General features: G+C 34.6%; 1 protein-coding gene, 1 long non-coding RNA gene and 2 pseudogenes across 2 annotated transcripts; 2 read left to right on the top strand and 2 right to left on the bottom strand.

Moving 5' to 3' along the window:
- Positions 1-1,306: 1,306 nt before the first annotated feature.
- Positions 1,307-4,884, top strand: LOC119192346 (RNA-splicing ligase RtcB homolog). Its single transcript, XM_037446166.1, is given in 6 exon segments — positions 1,307-1,328; positions 1,331-1,408; positions 1,411-1,430; positions 1,597-2,301; positions 2,474-2,638; positions 4,229-4,884. Coding segments are annotated over 6 exon segments (1,218 nt in total). The 3' UTR covers positions 4,457-4,884.
- LOC119192345 lies at positions 4,596-10,103 on the bottom strand (annotated as a pseudogene).
- A 479-nt stretch (positions 10,104-10,582) lies between these two features.
- On the top strand, positions 10,583-11,917 carry LOC119192347. The gene is made up of 2 exons (XR_005113625.1): positions 10,583-11,030; positions 11,837-11,917. It is a non-coding gene; the product is annotated as an uncharacterized LOC119192347 (long non-coding RNA).
- Positions 11,918-14,640: 2,723 nt separating this feature from the next.
- On the bottom strand, positions 14,641-21,239 carry LOC119192344 (annotated as a pseudogene).
- Between the last annotated feature and the right edge of the window lie 5 nt (positions 21,240-21,244).

A 21,244-nucleotide genomic window follows, 5' to 3' on the forward strand; every position in this document is an offset into this window, starting at 1 on the left:
TTGAATATGATAGTTGGTAATTATATTCCTAGTAAAATGAAGTATTTATAGTAAAACTAGCTTTTGCCCATGGCTCCTCCCGCGTTATAAAGTTTTTCGGGCTAAGGTTTTCTGTTATAAAAGTCACGCTATGTACTTTCCCGGGAGCCTATGTTCTTCCCAGGGTCTCAAACTGTCTGCATACCAAATTTCATCTTAATATTTGAGTTTAACACGTTCAAGCAGACAGATGCAACAGGGGACTTTGTTTTATAATATATTTTGTAGAACTTTTTTAGAGGAATAATTCCGTCATACATCATTGTTGTATAACTTTAAACGTTTACGCAGTGCAAGCAACGGAAGCTCTCAAAACTAATAATTTTCCCCGTTTTTGCAACATGTTTCATTACTGCTCCGCTCCTATTGGTCATAGCGTGATGATATATAGCCTATAGCACTCCAGGCAAAAAGGGCTATCCAACACAAAAAGAATTTTTCAGTTCGAACCGATAGTTCCTGGGATTAGCCATTACAGCTCCTATTGAGTATAGCGTGTTGATATATAGCCTTTAGCACTCCATGAACAAAGGGCCACCTAACACAAAAAAATTTTCAGTTTGAACGGTAGTTCCTGAGATTAGCGTGTTCTAACAAACAAACAAACTCTTCAGCTTTATATAATAGTATTGATAGCTGTGATTTTTTGTGTACACAGGGTCATGATCAAAAAATCAGAAAAGTAAAACCATATTTATGTTATGTTGTGTATTATCCATTTTAGCCCAATGTTAGCAGAAGTAAATAATATAATATAATGCCGTTTCATTTAATAACACAATGCCAAATTACACTGTATAGATTAAATTTGTTTTTGTCTAAAATGTAATCAAATTTGCTAATATTATTGTTTAAATCTAACATGTAGATATAACAATACAGAAAAGATAATACAAAGAAGGGTAGAAAATAATTTCCTAGTTTTCCTTACCTGAATAGAATTTTTTGTAGTAAAACAGTTGTTGTAATTATGTTATTAAATACTTATAATATTAAGCTCCAAAAATTTTTAATAGTGGTAAAAGGAATGAAGGGGTGAAGAGGAACAACATTGTGTAAATGGAATCAGTTGTAGATAAACTTATTAGCTCTTATCGAATTGGCTAATTATTTCTGTGAAATGATTGTTATCAAGCTTTAATTGTCACATTTTTTATTTTGTTGATCCATTTATGTAATCACCACTTTTACTTTTATATATGACTGTAATAATTTTCTAAGTTTTGTAAAATGAATAATATGGTTATCAACATTATTTTCAGGAAACATGGCTGCTTTTGACATGTCAAATCAAAATCAATAGTTTCTCCTGGTGGTGTAGGATTTGATATTAATTGCGGTGTACGTCTACTAAGAACCAATTTGCATGAAAAGATGTTCAACCAATAAAGGTATATACTTTTGGGAGATTCATAAACATAATGTTTTAATATTTTGAATATTTTTTTTTTAATTGATAACTATATGTTGCTTACATACAAATATCCAAACATATCCACTAATTATCACATTTGCAATATTACTAAGAAGTAAGATAACATTTTATTTTATTTACAGGAACAATTAGCGCAGAGTTTATTTGATCACATACCTGTTGGTGTGGGTTCTAAAGGTATAATTCCTATGAATGCACGTGACATGGAAGAAGCTTTAGAAATGGGCATGGATTGGTCTCTGCGTGAAGGCTACGTGTGGGCTGAGGATAAAGAGCATTGTGAAGAATATGGGAGGATGTTAAATGCTGACCCATCCAAAGTTAGTTTAAGAGCCAAAAAAAGAGGATTGCCACAGCTAGGTACGCTGGGAGCTGGCAACCATTATGCAGAAATACAAGTTGTTGATGAAATATATGACAAATATGCTGCAGGAAAAATGGGTTTAGAGAGGACTGGTCAAGTTTGTGTGATGATTCATTCTGGCAGTCGAGGGTTTGGTCATCAAGTTGCTACTGATGCTCTTGTACAAATGGAAAAAGCCATGAAAAGAGACAAAATTGAAACCAATGACAGACAACTGGCTTGTGCGCGAATTCATTCTGTTGAAGGTCAAGACTACTTGAAGGCTATGGCGGCGGCGGCTAACTTCGCATGGGTTAACCGTAGTTCCATGACCTTCTTGACTCGCCAAGCATTTGCCAAACAGTTTAAAATGGCTCCTGATGACTTGGACATGCATGTCATTTATGATGTCTCCCACAATATAGCCAAGGTTGAAGAGCACATTGTTGATGGAAAAGTAAAAACTTTGCTTGTGCACAGAAAGGTACTTTTGCTAAACCACATGCAATCCTAAACTCCACCCACTGCACTTTTCTTCCCAGATATTAAAACAATTTTATAGCCATGATACTATAACCAACTCCAAAATTAAATGAGTTTCTACCTTAATCAAATTTCACATAAATACTAAACTTATTGCACAATTATCATTCTAGGGTTCTACAAGAGCATTCCCGCCGCACCACCCATTAATTCCCGTTGACTATCAGCTTACTGGACAACCTGTGCTGATTGGTGGTACTATGGGAACTTGCAGCTACGTGCTTACCGGCACACACCAAGGCATGACTGAGACCTTCGGAAGTACTTGCCATGGAGCTGTAAGTATTTAAAATTTTATTACGTATTAGGTTTTGCTTGCGGATCCGCCTGCGTGAAATAGTTTTCTGTGATAAAAGTTTCGCTATATATTTCCACGGGCTAAAACGTAGCCTTGTAATAGGATCTTTGCCCCAAATTTTATTCAGATCAGTGGGCCTACCATCATCTCTTATTCCGACTCAGTTCAGGACCTAAACTGAACTGGTTCGCTATTTCGTACCATGATGTCGTCAAACACGACCAATATACGTCACCGCATAATCAAGTTCAATATTGAATCGGAATCGACTATCATTCATTCTTTGTCGTACCAATATGTACAATTGAACCTAAACTGAGTCGGCTATCTGTCAAAATAAGCGATTCAAAACAAGTTAATATTTTTGTGCTTGGATTGGTCTTGTTTGTTATTAAACACAAAAAAATAGCAATATCTGTTTTAAAAGTAATAGTGTTGCAACATGTGTGCTCCTAGAAAGTATAAGTGGCCACTTGTGACTTGCGTTCGGGCAAAAACACTCGAAATAACACCGCGAAAAAAAGTGCAAGAAATGTTGTATTTAAGTTGTTTTATGAGAATGCAGTAAAGTCGAATGCTTTTTCGTTTATACATCCTTTTTGTTTTGTCGTGTAAAGTTGTCGGACTTCGTGATTTTTTAATAAAGGTAAATAAATTCGTCCTAATATTTTGGTTTATATTTTGGATATATGTATTTTCAGATTTAAAAAGTGACTAATAACTTTATTTTTAGATGTCGGACGAATTATAAAAATTATAAAACAAAGGGCACTTAAACCACTTTATTTCTTAAAGTTATATATCTTTAGAATTGTTTTTTTCCACAGTTTAATAATTAGTTAAAAATGCATTGGAACTTGCACATATACTTACGCCATTATTTATTACAAAACACAAATATAAAAAACTTTAATCACAACACAGTTTAACACTCCAAGAATTTAAAACATAAACAATAACCGCGCAACTCGACACTGTTGTCAAAAGCGAGAGGTGCGGTTTTTAACTCGAAACAGAAATCTAAATTTAGTTTTATAATAATACAAACGATAAAATATTTTCACCTAAATCAAGGTATTAAATTAAGTTTATAGCGAGTTAATACCCGCCTTTCAATTAATTTATTTACAGTCCGTATATATTAGTAATTTTTAATTTATTTGCTTTTAACAAAATAAACGGTAACTTATCGGGAATTAACTAACTAAGGTTTCGGAACGCAGAACTCGAAGTATTGAACAAGCGAAACACACTTATACAATGCGTATAGGGCTATCCCTTTTTAATTTGTTGTGTAGCGAACAGACCAGAGACAAATTTCATTCACTCATCCACCGAGTTCCGACTCAAATGCGATAGTGAGTTAATGACATGATGGTACGAAATAACCCGATTCAGTTTAGAAACCTATATTGAACTGAATCAATACTGAGTCGCTCGATAAAAGATGATGGTAGGCCCTCTGTTCAGCTGTTCTGGCATAACTGAGTAACAAACAACCGAACTTTCATATTTTTAGTGTGAACATAATATATATGTATAACTAAAATTATAATACTTATATTTTTAGGGCCGAGCTTTATCGCGTGCGAAATCTAGAAGAAATATAGACTACATGGACGTGCTCTCGAAGTTGGAGTCCATGGGTATCTCTATTAGAGTTGCTTCACCTAAACTAGTGATGGAAGAAGCTCCAGAATCGTACAAAAACGTAACAGATGTTGTTAATACATGTCATTCTGCAGGAATAAGCAAGAAAACTGTTAAATTAAGGCCTATTGCCGTCATCAAAGGGTAACATTATGTATATGACAAAATATTTATTTACTTAATGTAACTGTAAGTAAAACAAACGACTATAACTTGTGTATGAAATAACTAAAAAGAAATTGTTTAATTAAACTCGTATGTAATAAGAGGTTAAATAAAACCAAATATTATTTTACACATTTTGATTAACAACAGGTAATTAACAATTTCACTACAAATAAATTAATACGATTTTTTAAACAAACTAGCTTTGGCGCTCAAATGTTATACTGCATACTATATTATGCATTTGAGACTACAATATGCTAAATGGCTTTTAATTTGTCGGCTATAATCAGAAGAAACGCTGTACCAAGGAAAAATAGTCCCGGCGGCAACACGGTCGTTGTTTTGTCCTCCTCATCTGTGAAATGTAAAAGATGATTAAATTATAAGTTTTATAACTATGTAATAAAATCGGTTTTATTAATCAACATTCCCCAAGGTAACAAGAAATGCTTTATAAATATCATTATATTGGCTTCAGTCCTTTAAAATCAATCACCAGTCAACTGGTGCTTAGCAGGATCTATCTAGTATTTGGTATCTACCCAGGCTCATTATGGCATACGGCATTCAATTTTTTTACGGTTAGGCTATACTGATACACTACCTGATATTTCCTTCAATTGCGAGTCGTTGTTACTGTCATTTGCCCAGTTCATACATCGATTGAGCGCTTCTTCCCAACGGACGCGTCGCATATCTCTTTCTAGAAAAAAAAATCTCAATTTTACTTCACGTTAAATTTGTGTTTGTGTAGCTAGAAGTCAGCCAAATTATTATTTTCTACAATTATTAGTAAGCGTTATACCTTCACTTGAAATAGAGGGCAAAATGTGTCTGCAGGCGGACTCGGCGTTGTTGTAGGCCACACCTGGAGTGCTCGCCCAGCCACTATTGCGGCTCCAAGGGCGGTACTTTCCATCATCAATGGACGAATCTTGCAAACATACCAAAGTTCTTTAAACCATTAAAGAACACATGTAAATTGAAATAGTTAGGTGTAATACAGCAAGCTCTAAATGTCTTTAATCAAATCGTGACAAAACTAATATGGGTACGCCAAATCTGAATGTGCATGTTTACGAAGATTCGGACGCCCCGAGCGAAGCATACGCACGCTGGACGCGTGATGCGCGCAAGTTGTGCTATTATTATTGTCCCGCAGATTATTAAAAGCAACTATGAAAAGCTGTAGGTATAAGGAGCGAGCTGAAGGAGGTGCAAACAAGCAGCATATTATGTGCAACAAGCACACCTTATTCAAACTCATGCGAAGAAGCCAGAAAAGATTTGCAGTGACTGCTCGCATTTGACATATTTCGACGGTCCCAAAACAAAATCTCATCTGCAAAATGCTCTAGTTGCAGTATGAAGGTTTTAAATTAAGTGAAAATATCAATTCAATGTCAATTAATAATAAAATAATATTATCAGCCCTGTATTATATATTGTCCCACTGTTGGGCACGGGCCTCCTCTACCACTGAGAGGGATTAGGCCTTAGTCCACCACGCTGGCCTAGTGCGGGTTGGTAGACTTCACACACCCTCGAAATTCCTATAGAGAACTTTTCAGGTATGCAGGTTTCCTCACGATGTTTTCCTTCACCGTTAAAGCAAGCGATAATTCACGAAAAATACACATATTTTTTTAGAAAAGTCAGAGGTGTGTGCCCTTGGAATTTGAACCTGCGGACATTCGTCTCGGCAGTTCGTTCCACAACCAACTAAGCTATTGCCGCTTTTTTAATGTAAATTACTCATTTCAAAACTATTGATTGTTATCAAAAATTAAATTGTTATCAAAACTTAATTTAATTTATATTTTGCAAATGAGATTTTGTTCTTGGGGACCGTCGATTTAGACATTGATGGCAAAAAAAGTTGGAAAGAAAAACAAATATTGTTAACTTTCCATACCACTGGAATTCCCAATAAATCAGCTTGCATTTGCATAAGAACGGAGTTCTGCGCCATGCCCCCATCGGCGAGTAACCGTCGCAGCGGCGCGCAGTCGGTGGCCATCGCATCACTTACTGCTCGAGTCTGCTGGCACACCGCTTCAAGTGCCGCACGAATTATGTGTTGCCGTCGAGTCATGCCACTTAATCCACACATGATTCTGAAAAATAATCAATCAAATATTCATTTGAAGTACTTTTGTACTTCAAATGAACCATAAAACAAATTTAAAGGGGCATTGAAATGTAAGTGATAATGTAATGACTTACCCCCTGGCATCTTTTCTCCAGTAAGGCGAGTACAATCCATTAAATGCAGGAACAAAACAAATACTGCCCTCATCTTTGTCATCCACTTCAGCGGCTAGAAATTCAGAATCTTTTACGTCGCTTAAAATCTCGAGTCCGTCGCGAAGCCATTGTAAAGTATCTCCTGCACAAGAGTTTATTGTTTAAATGCTTACGCATAAGTTCCATGGGTTAAGCAGAAGTATGGAATTTTATAATGTATTCATGAATGTGGAACTTGCACAAATTTGCATATCTTGCAGAAGGTAATTGACATATTATATGTTCAGAAAATAGGATATTGTAACAAAACAATTTAATTTTAAAGAAAAACGTGTTCTTTTTTTTAATATATATAATAAAAATTTTGCCTACCAGCTATTGCCACAGATCCTTCTAATGCGTAAACCGGAGGACTATCTGGTCCTAATTTATAAGCTACTGTGGTTAAAAGTCCATATTGGGAGTGTACGATTGAATCACCTGAAACACATTATTATGATTCTCTTTATATTGAAAGTTCGACTTTTTACAACAATCAATCTATAGCCTCTGGAGATGTTGGTCGAGGCTTTTCGTTTCAACCCATGACGGACACGACAATCGAGACAATAATAGAGTCAACATCCCACATCTTACTGACCTCATGTGCCAAATTTAACTCTTGACCTAACAAGGTTATCGTCATGCGGATTGGTGACGTCAACAAGTTTTGCCCGACATGCAACTCGATCTATCGATTGGTGATATCGAGTATCGAGCACAATATCAGACTTATTTACAACAATAGTCTTGTGTGTGATATATATTAATAAAGGACAAAATATATTTTCTATTAATAAAAATACGATGCACTTTTATTGTAATTGCCATAATGGTTTACCTGTATTATATAAAAGAAAACACCCAGTACCGAAAGTACATTTAACTTGTCCAAATTTCATGCATCCTTGACCGACTAGAGCTGCTTGTTGATCTCCTAAGCACTGCAAAAGACTTTTAGTTAATTATCAATACAAATGTGGAAAATATAAAAAATAATACATAAAAAGTGAACTAACTCCTGCGATTGGTACGCCTAGAAGTGGTCCAGAAGAAATGTAGCCATAAATTTCTGCTGAACTTTTTATCTTTGGTAAAATTTCAGGCGGTATGTCGAAAAATCGTAAGAGTCCTTTATCCCATTGTAAGCTTCTCAAAGACATAAGTTGTGTGCGAGAGGCATTTGTCACATCCGTTACGTGTATTCCGCCATGAACGCCACCAGTGAGGTTCTAAACATGCAAAATACAATTTGATTGATTGATTGCTTCCTAACCGTATTTCGGCAATGGTGGCCAATCTCAACGGAAATCAGCCAAGTACGCAAGGGATATTATAGTGCCCACGTATGTGCGTAATACACAGAAACACTCTGTTCCTTCACACTCATATTTCGGTGAGATGGCAATCTGACATGACCAGAGAGAGATCAGGCGCAGGACCAAGGTCTATATGTGCTAACCGGGTCCTGGGGCTTTCACACCACTAACTGTCTGACTGCGAATTTTAATTCTGCAATTATAATGCATGAAATGCTTAAGGTAACATATTTAATTTGATAAGGATTGTACATGTATTAGTCTAAATATATTTTCAATTACCACATCATGTGTGAGTGTAGAAATTATCTTTTTTAATAACTCAAAGGAATTAAGCAGCATTCTTAATGAAAGCTCCTAGTTACCTTGATTTTTCATCATCTTTAACAATCATCATCATATATTAGCAATTTTACAAACTATTAATGAATTATCATTCATGAATCATGTGAATCATCAACTTAAACCACTCTGTCCATTGGTAAAATGCAATTGGTAGTTTTTGAGTTAATGCATTTAGATATATAGACAGACACAGCGGGGGACTTCATTTAATAATATGTAAGGATGTAAGTAGTGATTGTTTATTAATGCTAAAAATAAGATTTAAACTACTATGTATATAAAACATGCAATAATCTTACCCCCTTATTCATAGATGTTTTTTTATCTAAGGACGGAGTAAAGCTATGATAATAAGTCTCTAAGTGCTAACTACATGGCAGCCTTCACAATGCGTAGCCATAGGGCCATTATATTTGGCTAATATTGTTGTATCTCAATATTAGCCAATCACAATGGCCCTATGTTAATTTATACATTACCCATATAAGCCAGGAGTCCACAGTGCCCGCTAGGCATTCACCAGCAGCCACAGCATCTTTCACAGCAGTAACATTTTTAAGTAGCCATTTTAATTTAACAGATGAGAAATATGTTGACAATGGAAGCCCACTAGTCTGAACAACAGCGTTAATGCATTGTGCTCCCTTTAATTTTGTAAGATCATCAACAATTCTTGAAGTCCTTACATCTAACCACACTGAAACAGACAACAAAAAGCATTAAATAAAAATAAAAATATGGCCTAGGATAATTGAGTGTGAATATATTTGTAAGTTAATTTGAACTACCTATTGCACTATAAAGTGGTTGCCCCGTGAGTGAGTTCCAAACTATTGTTGTCTCTCTTTGGTTTGTTATGCCAATGCCTACTACATCAGCAGGGTTTATGTCCAACTTCCTTAAGTTGTCTGTTGTTACCTGAAAATATAAAGTTTAAATTATTTTGTCCTTTCTTGTAATATATGCAATTGTTTTATTTTTATTAGTAAGATAGAAACACTAGTTTTATAATTTTTGTAAATTCAAATCATAACAAAAGAAAAGTATAAAAATGTAACTGAGCAAAGTATACAAATGCTTCACTATTGATGTAAACAGAAGTTAATGCAGAGGCCTTATAGTAAATATACCTCTATGCATTCCAGCACTGCATTTAGGATTTCTAAAGCATCTTGTTCAACCCATCCTTCCTGAGGGCTAAACCTCTTCAGAGATATTTGATGGTATGTTAACACCTCTGATGTATTGGCCGCAAACACCTTAAACGTAATAATTTACTATTATTAGTTCTATTTTAATAATGTTACGTGTATTTGGTATCAAATTAATTCAATCTGTAACATAAATATAAATAATTCAGTAATACTTATTAAGTGTCTATTTAATTTCATAATCACTAGTACTACATTTCTGTATCATTACAAAATACATATTTATTTTTAAATTGCCGTCTTTTCGGCGTAACTTAGGAAATAAAGTATTTATTTGTAGTGTATTATTCATATTACCAGAAATTTTACGTTTGAAGTTCCTTCATCGATTGCACCTATAAGTGGTCCAAATCTTCCAAATTCACACATATTACATAGTGAATTTCAAGATTTAAATGTCCAATTTATTAAAAAATAAATAAGTCAGCTGATATACTGACATAATATGACATTGCTTGACACTTGACATTGCATGCGCTTGCAGTGTTGTCGGTTTAAAATAATTAATAATATGCTATGGAACGCGTCTATTAGATGAGCTAGACTGGGCCCGCAATGCAATAATCCACCTAGATTGGATTAAGATAGCATGTACCTATTAAAGATGCATCGTATCGGTTCGCAAGGGGACACAGTCCCATATATATGTCCCATATGTTTGTATATGCCTAGCGTTATTACCTATAGATTTAATATTATAGATGTTCTTAGAATACATGATGACCTTCTTTGGTCATTCTTTAGAGCCTCACTTGGAAATAGTATATGTGTACGAGTATGTGCATACCGCAATTTTTCTTCTTCTTTTATATTATGGCTTTATATATTATATACCATTTATCTATCGGTGATTTAAAATTTATCTACAATATAGAAAACAAATCATTTTTATTTTCCTTAACAAAATTCCTTCGATACATACCAAAAATGTCATATATTGCCATTAAAAAAACACTTGACAAGTCGACAGCGACAGATGACCTGCTATTTCAATAATATATAACCTAAAATTTTAAATTACAGTAAAATGAAGTTTTTGTTTAATATAAACATAACTTTGTTCTGCTTGGTATTACATTACATATTACATTAATACTTGACATTGGCATAATTATCGTATAAACGATACAGCCAAATAAAATAAATTGGATTGAATTGGAATTTATTGTGTTACAACTTACAGAAACAGAAAATCTACAGACCCTAGTACTTACTGCTTTCAAAACATTAAACATGGTATCTGAGATGAAATTCATTATATCAGAAAACGAAAAAGTAATCCATACTATAACTAAAGAAACAAATTCACAGACTCTAGTAAAAACATTGGAAGAGTTTCAACATGCAGTGAACACAAAACTAACCAAGATGATTGAGGAACTTGGTGGTACTGGTAATTATTAATTACATAATTTTTGGGACCCGAGGTTACAGAGATTCCTGAGTGCGATATTAGGGGGTAAAACAGACAGGAAAACTTCAGCTTTAAAAGAATATTATGTTTATTTTTGCACATAAACAGTGATTAATCAATCTCTGCAATTTGCTTGTCACCTTGAGATGTAAACGGTTGTTGTAGTCAGATATTATTGAAATAAAGATTGTTGTATAAAATATCATGTTAGCAGAATTTGATCAGGGGATTTGTGTGTTTCACATTTTTTTTTCAATAAAAATATTGATATTTTTGCCCAATATAGACTTTATATGCTGAAATTACTTTAAGGCCATGCCCCTATTAAAACAATGGCTAATCCTCTTTTTAGAAGCTATTCAAAATTTATAGTGATATTATTATTATAATAAATAATAATAATATCACTATAAATTTTATTTTTATTTATTAGGTTTTCCAGCAGACTTAACACTTTATGCATTTTCTCCCCAAATACACATCATATTAATTTGCAACCATCTCTTTTATATAGACTATTAAATAAATGACATTTTGGTGGTTTCAAATCTTCCAAATCACCTAAAATTGAAGCAATTATTCATAATCTTTCGATATTCCTGAACATAACTTGTGTGCACTAAATGTATGGAACAAATACTCAAGGCTGTTTGTTTGGGGAAGGGCTATAATTCTCATTCTGTATTTAAAACATTTGCAGCTTGCATAGATCTGTTGTATGCATGTTGGACTATAGATATATAATTTAATGCAATATATTTTCAACTCATACACTGTTTTGTTAGTAGGTGATGAAGACATGGAAAGTGAAAGTGAAGATTGTGATGATGACGAGAATGAAGACATATCAATATTACCCAAAAAAAGGAGAAAATAAAGTTATGTAATTTTTTTTTAATTTTATGTGTGTAAATATGAAAATAAAAGTACTGATAAACTAAATAAATTAAATTATTTCTAATTTCATCATGATTCAAGACAAAACATGTAAAAAGAAACTTGAAGGACTAAAAATCAATTACTTTAGTGTAATTCTAATTAATCCACAGCAACAATTTAGTGTCACATCCATATTCACCAAAAATACCATGAGAACCCACAATGCACCCGAGTAGGGTTTTTGGTTTTCCTCAACTTGATATAGTATTAAAAAGTGAACTTACCTCATAATGGTAAACAATAACTACTTAAATTTATGCTATGCATTAAAAAAACGAACAAACTCATATCACGCCTCTATCCATGAAGGGGTGGGCAAGAAGAAATTAAACCATAAGTAATAGCGAGTAAGCTTTGCGCCATATCGGGTACAAATTTCTTGCTGTGGGCTGGTACTAAGAAAAACTCAATATTACTTCCTCAGAGCTGTGTCGTACCGCGCATGTAGTACAACTACGCCACGCGGCTCCGACCGTGTGAAAAGTTTTTCATAATAAATAATAATCCCGCTACCTATATATTTTACCGGGATAGAAAGTAGCCTACGAGTATGTCCTTTCCAGGTTCTCAAACTATCTCCATACCAAGTTTTATCAAAATCCTTTGTGTAGTTTTTAAGTTTAACGCGTTCGCAGACAGTTGCGGCTGGGGTTCTTGTTTTATAATAAATTTTCTAGACCTTTAAGAGGAACAATTTTGTGAAAACATACATAATTGTCATATAACTTTAACCGTTTACGCAGCACATGAAACAGGAGCTGTCAAAAGTAATATTTTTTTTCCGTTTTTGCAACATTTTTCATGGCTGCTCTGCTCCTATTGATCATAGCGGGATGATACATAGCTTATAGCCTTCCTCGATAAATGCGTTATCCAACATTAAAGGTTTTTTTACTACCATTAGCGACCTTAATACAAAGGAGGAAGGCCTGCCTCGGAGGCGTAGTTGTAATTGTACACTGTACGAGTACGACTACTGCGCTGAGGTCCTGGGTTCGAATCCTGGATCGGGCCAAAATAATTGTGACTGGGTTTTTCCATCTGATGTGCGGCGATAGCCTAGTTGGGTGTGGAACGGACTGCTGAGACGAATGTCCGCAGGTTCAAATCCCAAGGGCACACACCTCTGACTTTTCTAAAAAATCATGTGTGTATTCTTTGTGAATTTATCGTTCGCTTTAACGGTGAGGGAAAACATCGTGAGGAAACCTGCACATCTGAGAAGTTCTTTATAGGAATTTCGAAGGTGTGTGAAGTCTATCAATCCGCACTAGGCCAGCGTGGTGGACTAAGGCCTAATCCCTCTCAGTAGTAGAGGAGGCCCGTGCTCAGCAGTGGGCAAGTATATAATACAGGGCTGATATTAATAATAATATATGATGGATAATAATATTATTATTATTTTCCATCTGAAAACATTACTCACTTACAGCTCGGAGTCAGGAAGTTGGTGGTGTGATACCCCCGTGCCTCGGAAAGCACGTAAAGCCGTTGGACCTGCGCCTGATCTCTATCTCATGGTCACCGCCAAGACTACTTTCAGGGAGGTGTATCTACATAATATAAGTAATAAAATTTTTATTTTTATTTCAAATAAAAATCCCGCGGGTATTTGATTATGCTTAACCATACTAAAATCTCTGTGGTCGACAGTTCCCAGTTTCATTTAAGTAGTTATATTAATTGCGATTTGTTCCGGAAATTAGGGTGCTCGTGCACCCCCTTGTACACCCCTCCTGGCACCCATGCCCTCTCCGGGCATGTCGGATTACCGTCTCACCGAACTATGAGAGTGATTTCCAGTTTTATGTATATATTAGTCTATGGAGATTGAAGGAACAGAGAGTGCACTTGTGTATTGCGCAAACACTTGTACATTATAATATCTCCTGCGTACCTGGCTGATATCCGTTGAGATTGGCCGCCGTAGCCGAAAATTCGGCTAGGAAGATTCATTCATTTATTCACTAAGGAGAATAAAATCGTAACCCCGATTTCACACAACTACTTATAAGCATAGAATACTGACAAGTACTACGTAGCATAAGGTAGGTCGTACTGATGAGTGTCTTAGTGGCGTAGGTACCAGTGGCGAAGAATCCATATAACCTAATTCCTGCCGGCTACCCTTTCGTGACTCAAGTAAAATATAATTATCATTGGAACGATTTACAAACCGCTTTTTTGCATATCAATAGTACCGATATGGTGTGTTGGGTTCCCTTTCGAAAAACCCCACTCTTCGCCACTGGTAAGTATACTTATTACGGTACCACTACAGTAACCAGGTTTTAAGTCGTCTAGGTCCCACAACATCTGACCCAATAAAAATTACTTTACAAATTACATAATTATTTGTCTCATTGCGGCTATCGAATTCACGATTCCTCCTTTCACAGTTGACTAATTATCAATCGATGTTAAACTGGAAAGAATTTTCATATTAGACGTTGCTAGGAACTTATATTGAGGGTAAACATTTCATAATTGACGTATTTTATATATTAATAGTTCATTCTAAAATGATGTACCGCGGAAGAGAGATATTTTTACTTTTTTAATTTATTGTCTTAGAAATTTTACTTCTATTCCTGAATAGGTGGCAAATTTTGGGATATTTTGTTTAAATTGATTTTAATAAAACAAATAATGCTCATTAACCTTAGGACTTTATTTCGCTTTTGCCTTATGATACATTGCCGTTACTTATTTTACTTATATACAAAAAATGTACCTATTTACACTATAATAATTATGAACGATTTACTTTTCAAAAGACTGATTTTACATAGGTATGTAAGATTCAATATCAGTGGCAGATAACAACAAATAATATTGTTTCATGTTTTGTTTAGTACTCGGAAGGTTGGCGTAGCTACGGATTTTATCTAGGAAGAGACCGCTGGCGAGAGCAAAAACCCGCTGATTTTAAAAAGGCCTGTATCACGCGATGTCTCTGTAACGCAGGGCTTTATAGGGTGGGTGCCGCCTAACGTTGCCCCCCTGGCTATGCTCACGGCTAAGCAGTCATTTTATTTTAGTGATTGACGAAAAATTACAATTTCTGTGGCAACCTACCTATTTACTGAGATAGTTACTTAAGTAATACAATTTGCTTACATATTCTTAACATCCATGTTTTATAAGGTATGCAAAATAAATAACTATCTAAAAATATTAAAACTATCTTTAAATTACATGAGTATAGGTATTTATGGAATGTTTTCGGTCACATTATTCAGGAAAAAACAATCTTACAACACAACAAATATATATTATATACCTATGCAAGTACGGTCGATGGTTACAAATATGATTAAATATTTATCCTTTTAGGAAAATAAAATAATATAAAAGGCCTGATACTTAACTTAAAAATTAATACTGATGCCCTCAAAGTTTTATGTTGTTGCTACATATTACTAGTGTATATGTAAATCGTATAGCTTATTTATGTCCTACGATTTGAGGATGTTTATCGCCGATTATTCAATTACATGAACATTGACATAAAAATGGCTAGAAATGTATAATACAGTTAAATCTATACAACTATTTAACTGGGATCTCAAGGGAGTTAGGATTTTAGAAATAGGGAGGTTTGCAATGACAGTTGTCTTATTTATAGAGATAGATGACAAGAGTGGTTAAAAATGTGCGGAAGTAATTAAAATATTTGTATACAAACGAGTCGTAACCTTACCAAACCTGATAAATTGTTTTACTGATATAGGTGATTGACCTACCAAGGCTCAATTATAGAGATGAACATCGTAAAATCTAAGAAATCGATTCTCAATTAACGAGGTTTTTAACTCCCAGTAAAAGAGGCTTAATGCAAAAGTACCGGGACCTTATTGCAATTATTATTAGCAGTGGCTTCTCATATATTGTCCAAGGCTCACTTTAACCAAATTTCACTGTATACCTACATAATTTTACCGGGAAGTTTTATTTTGAAATCTTTATTGGTAAGGATCTACACAAATTTCCACAACGATTAAAATAATTTATTCGGTGTTTCAAGACTACATAGGTATTACTAGGTTGTAGACCAGCCTATAAAACAGACCATTATGTAAGGTCCCTCCCCTAGCAAACGTCCTTGAGCGATTCGTTTTATAGGAACTTGGCAGCGCGCAAGTTACTGGCGGGAAATTGCAAAGATTTACGAATAGTTAATTCAAAAAAAAATTTAAATAGGAACTACAAAAATATTCTTTATAAAATTGTCTTTCTAATAGTGTTAGAGTACTTAATTCATGTTTATGAGAAAATGCATGGAGTCAACAATTTTAATTGCATTTTCACAATGAAATTAACGAAACAATATTCCTATTACAAAAATTGTATACAATCAAAATAAAGATAACACATTGCAAAAATATGTCTTTTAAATATTTCTTAAATTACTTATTTAAATATTTTTTTTAGTATGTTATAAATTTGGAATAAATGGCTTCTAAGAATCTGTTAAGCTCTGGTTTCCTAAAACAGCGGTACTGTCATAAAGCGGCAGTAATACAGCGGTGAATGACGTCACTAGAACGTTGATTATATAAACGAAATGTCGTGGCTTCTAAGTGCGGTATTTGATATCGTAACGTCAAAAAGCGGTACCGCTATTTGCATGACGGCCGTCTTGTCGGTGTCGAATAGTTTCTTGAACGTTTTTCTCGATAGCGGTGAAGCCATTTTGGTATTGTTTTGACCGGACGACGAACGAAATGAGTTCCGACTCCAACTGGAGCAGCGAGGACGACGAAATTTTAATAGATTTCGTACATACCCACGAGTGCGAGATGCGTGCGAGTACTACTCTACTAGTGCTCATCCACAAATCATAGCTCCTTCTCCTCAAGGCATTCATTTAATTACAATGGATGAACATCCAGGCTGTCATGCAGGCATGAAGTAGATTGTATCTACTTAAATGAGCATGGCCAAAATATATAATTAATTTCGCGAACATCTATGTATTAGGTCTGTTAAAAATAAATATTTAAAAAAAAAAAAATTATTGTATTGACTTAGGAATCTACTTAATAAGTATACATACATAGCTTTTTTCTGGTCTTATTGAATTTTTGTGTCTGTTGTATGGTTTGTAACTCAAATCATAATTTATGTGGTAAGTTCGTAATCAAATAATACTAGTGTTAGGCTAAACTATTCTCTGAATTTCTCATCATTGCTTTGTAGACGGCGACGTACTAAAATCTCAAATACACCTTCTGTACCAGCTTTGATTAAGTCATCTTTCTCCATACGACTATTTTCCTCTTCTGATGATAGTTCATACACCAAGTAAATTATTAATCCAAAGTATATCAAGGTCGTCCTTTTCTCCCCTATAACAGATACGACTTGGTGGCCGTAACGGTGATGGATCTGTCCACGTCTCGTCACCGTACAAACGGCCGTCTTTTGCGTCCAAATATTGCGTCCGTCATGTGACGGCACCGCAATTCTAGGAAACCAGAGCTTTAGCGCGCTGTTTTGCTGGTGGTCGGGCCTTAAATTACATATTTACATACTTATGCAATATAATATCGTGACTGGGAGAATATAAAGCTTTACAAACATTCAGTAATAATACATTTCTGCTATTATGAATACCTACACAGAACACAGTTACCGCTAACACATGGTTTTAATATGTGCATAGTAAAAATATATAACAATAGGTGTATTTCTTTGTAATGATATGATTTAAATGCTATTTATACTATTCGAAGTCAATGCATTATCGCGCAGACGTCAGAAGTACATACATGATTTTCACTCCTACATTGTAACTGTATAAAATTTATATGACCATAGTTATGTATGTCATGACACTGTTTGGTGAATGCTCATAATTGTAGGTCGAGTGATGTGTAATTATGATGGAAGATCGTTGTAAATTATCTACGTAGTATTGTTTATCACGAGTACCTCTTCTAGACGGTAATTTTCGATGACAAACTTTGTCGATTACACAGGTGCGAATCAAAAAATCGATAAGAAATTGGTCAGCGCCCTGAACATGGATTCAGTATGACTAAATAGATTTCTGGGTATATGCCAGTTACTTAATTTTATATAACCTTATTAAACTTGATTATTCGTTACAAACATACCGTGTTGAATCTATATCGTCATAAAGAACGCAGGCCCAAATGTTATTTGTTCCTCGTGGCAGAGGGAGTACTTAATTCTTATCATTTTTAATAATACTCTTTAAAATATACGGTTTCATTATACTAATTAATAACTGTTTTGTCGTCCGGCGGATCCGACTCAGAGCAGCAGATGTCACAGCCATTTACACCACATTCACATATAGATGTTGGTTGTATTGAGTAACGTAGTTTCTGAAAATAATAAATGAAACATGCTTATCATTAGATAAATATATCGGAAGTAATTTGAATTCGTTGGTATCAAAAATATTAATATATTTATTTAGAATGTTTAACGTTATCTTTAAGTCTACCATAATAAACTATATCTAATTCCGCAGCCCGCAATCGCATCAGTCAGGCCTGTTATTTATTAACTATAAAAACATGACTATACAATTTTCATTCAGGGGTGTTCAAAGTCTCATTGATTAAAATGAGAATAACTATAACTTATTTTAAGACTAGGTGTAGCTACAATCGCAATTTATAAATCTAAAATAATTGAAATGCACAAATTATATATTTATTAGTACTATTTCCTAATATGTAGATCCACTTATTTATTACTTTCAGAATTAAGTATTTAAGGAATACTTTCTATAAAATTAAGGACTTTAGCTTTTGTTGTTGAGGAAGACACTCCATAGGTCTTATATATTTGGATTATTTTAATTTATTATATTTATCGTCTTGTGGTTATTGAATGTTATTTTTTTAATGCTCTATATTGGAAATATTGCCTCAGTGTAATAGCGTTCAAAGTGATGTTTATAAGAAATGACTCGCGCTATGTAGAGACTTTAAAGGATGATTATTATGCAATAGCTGATTCAACCCTGTTTCGATTCTGCTTAGGTATTACGATAAAAAGGGTGCGATTGTCATGGCTTTATCTACCTTTTATTCAAATAAATTTGGTTTGCCAATAATAAATATGAACATAATAATATATAACAAGATAACATTACGGTTACCTATTGAAAAAGTTTTTCATAAATACTTTACGCTCAGTGTATAGAATATTTTTTTAAATATAACTAAACTTTATGTTTTTGTTTTATTGAAAAAACCTTTCATAAAGTAACTTTTAATAAACTAGAAAGAATAAACGCCCAAGTAATGTTAATTATTATGTTGGTCTTGGTAGACTATTATGTAAAAGCATGCAAGGCAAGCATGACATATATTTATATTTAAATTGCAGTAACATTGTTTTACACACTCACCTCTCTTAAACTGTCTCCAGGTGCTCTAATTATAACTATAACCGCGTATACTGGGATGCAAAGTAAGGAGAGGGAAGCCATGATCCATCCGAGAGCTTGTGCCCATGCGGGATATTGGTACTGCCTGTAACTAGGCGGCGTGTAGTCGACCATGCTTGCCACCCACAACGCTAACAGCAGCGCCGGTGACGCTATCAGCCAACAGAATCGAAAGTATAGCGATGGTTGGCGACCTGAAACATGACGTAATACAACGTTGTTATTTGCAACAATACTATTTAGAATTGTATAAGTCACACGTTAATTCTCCAGTAGATAAACAAAAATTGGGTGTGATCACACGTTACTCTGATAACACGCGTGACTCATAGCCTGTTGTAGAGAAATTATTGGTATATCGCTTCAAAATGGCCAATTGTTTCATAGCGGATGTCCGGGTGGATGTAAATTGTGTGCGTTATTGTTTGCCGTGTCTGTTATTTTTATAAAGGTGTTAAACAAAACCCATCGCACGGTGTACATTGCGTATGTTATTTTGTATATTAATGTGAAATATGATGCATATTACTCACCTGTCATTTGTTTAATATTTCTAGACAGTCTTCCCACGCCATAAAACCATGCAATCGCGACCACCTCAAAAAAGGCGAGATAAGTTATACTGAGCGACGCGGCGTAATAATCCATTAACTGGAATACATATATACCGCTATGAATAATGTGTGGCAGTCCGCATAATAATGACACCGCACACACAAGCAGTACTAATAATTCATGATACACAAGTCTTTTCGTATCATGTCGGGAAATCCGTCTTGTATTGAAGTCACGACCACTTCCACTATAGCAAACTGAAATAAACATTTGAAGGTTATGAGTTAAATATGCGACAACTGAGAATTAGTTGTAACGAAACAAATAATATCAATAATTACTTGACTATTTAATCCAAGGCATAGAAACATGAAGAAGAACAGTACTGCCCATAGCTGAGATGCTGGCATTTTGCTATAGCTTGCGGGTACACTACAAATAATAGGCCTGGACCTGGAATATATAATTAGATTAAGCATTTTATTACCTATAAAAATATATACACCACCTTAATGAATTTTACTTACTGTCGGCTATGACATCCTTCACGGGAGTATTTTGTTCAAAGGCGATATTTCCGATGGTAGCAAAGGTGAATATGCCAACTATGAGACTAGTAATAGCGTTGACTAGAGTGACGGCTACGGTATCGTGCAGGAAGTTGTTGTCGAATCGGTTGTAAGAAGCGAACATGATCATCGACCCGAATGCTATTCCGATAGAGTTAAAGATCTGTGACGCAGCGTTGACCCAAGGCCTGGACTGTTTTAAAAGTTCCCAGTCTGGTTTAAAGAAGAACCTCAAGCTCCATCTGCTCCATCGAGTGTCAAAGACCGTCCAAGAAAGACTATAATCAGCAGAAATGGCAGTGTTGTTGTGATATAACGAACTTTGGCTGAAGATTTAATGCTTTTCCATAGGGCGAAATAAACTAACACCCAAGCACAGACCAAGCAAGCTGCCAATTCCCAACGCATTGGTGCCACCAGGATACTCAATACCAGCACTCATATTCAATACCTTTCTCCTGTGAACACAAACATTTCGTTAATGTATCGTATACAAAAAATTATATTATTTAAAAAAAAATGGAAAAATAGAGGTTACTTTAGGTATTTAAAGTAATTGATCAGTTTTTACGTAAAAATAAAATCTTACTCGAAAAATTGTTCGGTGGGTGTTTGTGATCCGTTCGGTTTCGTATGGTTGTGATTTGGAACCCAGCATTGGTCTGTGTTCCATCGATTGGAGCAACTTGCCCAAGGTA

Source organism: Manduca sexta, unplaced genomic scaffold (genome assembly GCF_014839805.1).
Source record: "Manduca sexta isolate Smith_Timp_Sample1 unplaced genomic scaffold, JHU_Msex_v1.0 HiC_scaffold_2650, whole genome shotgun sequence".
Classification (NCBI taxonomy): Eukaryota; Metazoa; Arthropoda; class Insecta; order Lepidoptera; family Sphingidae; genus Manduca; species Manduca sexta.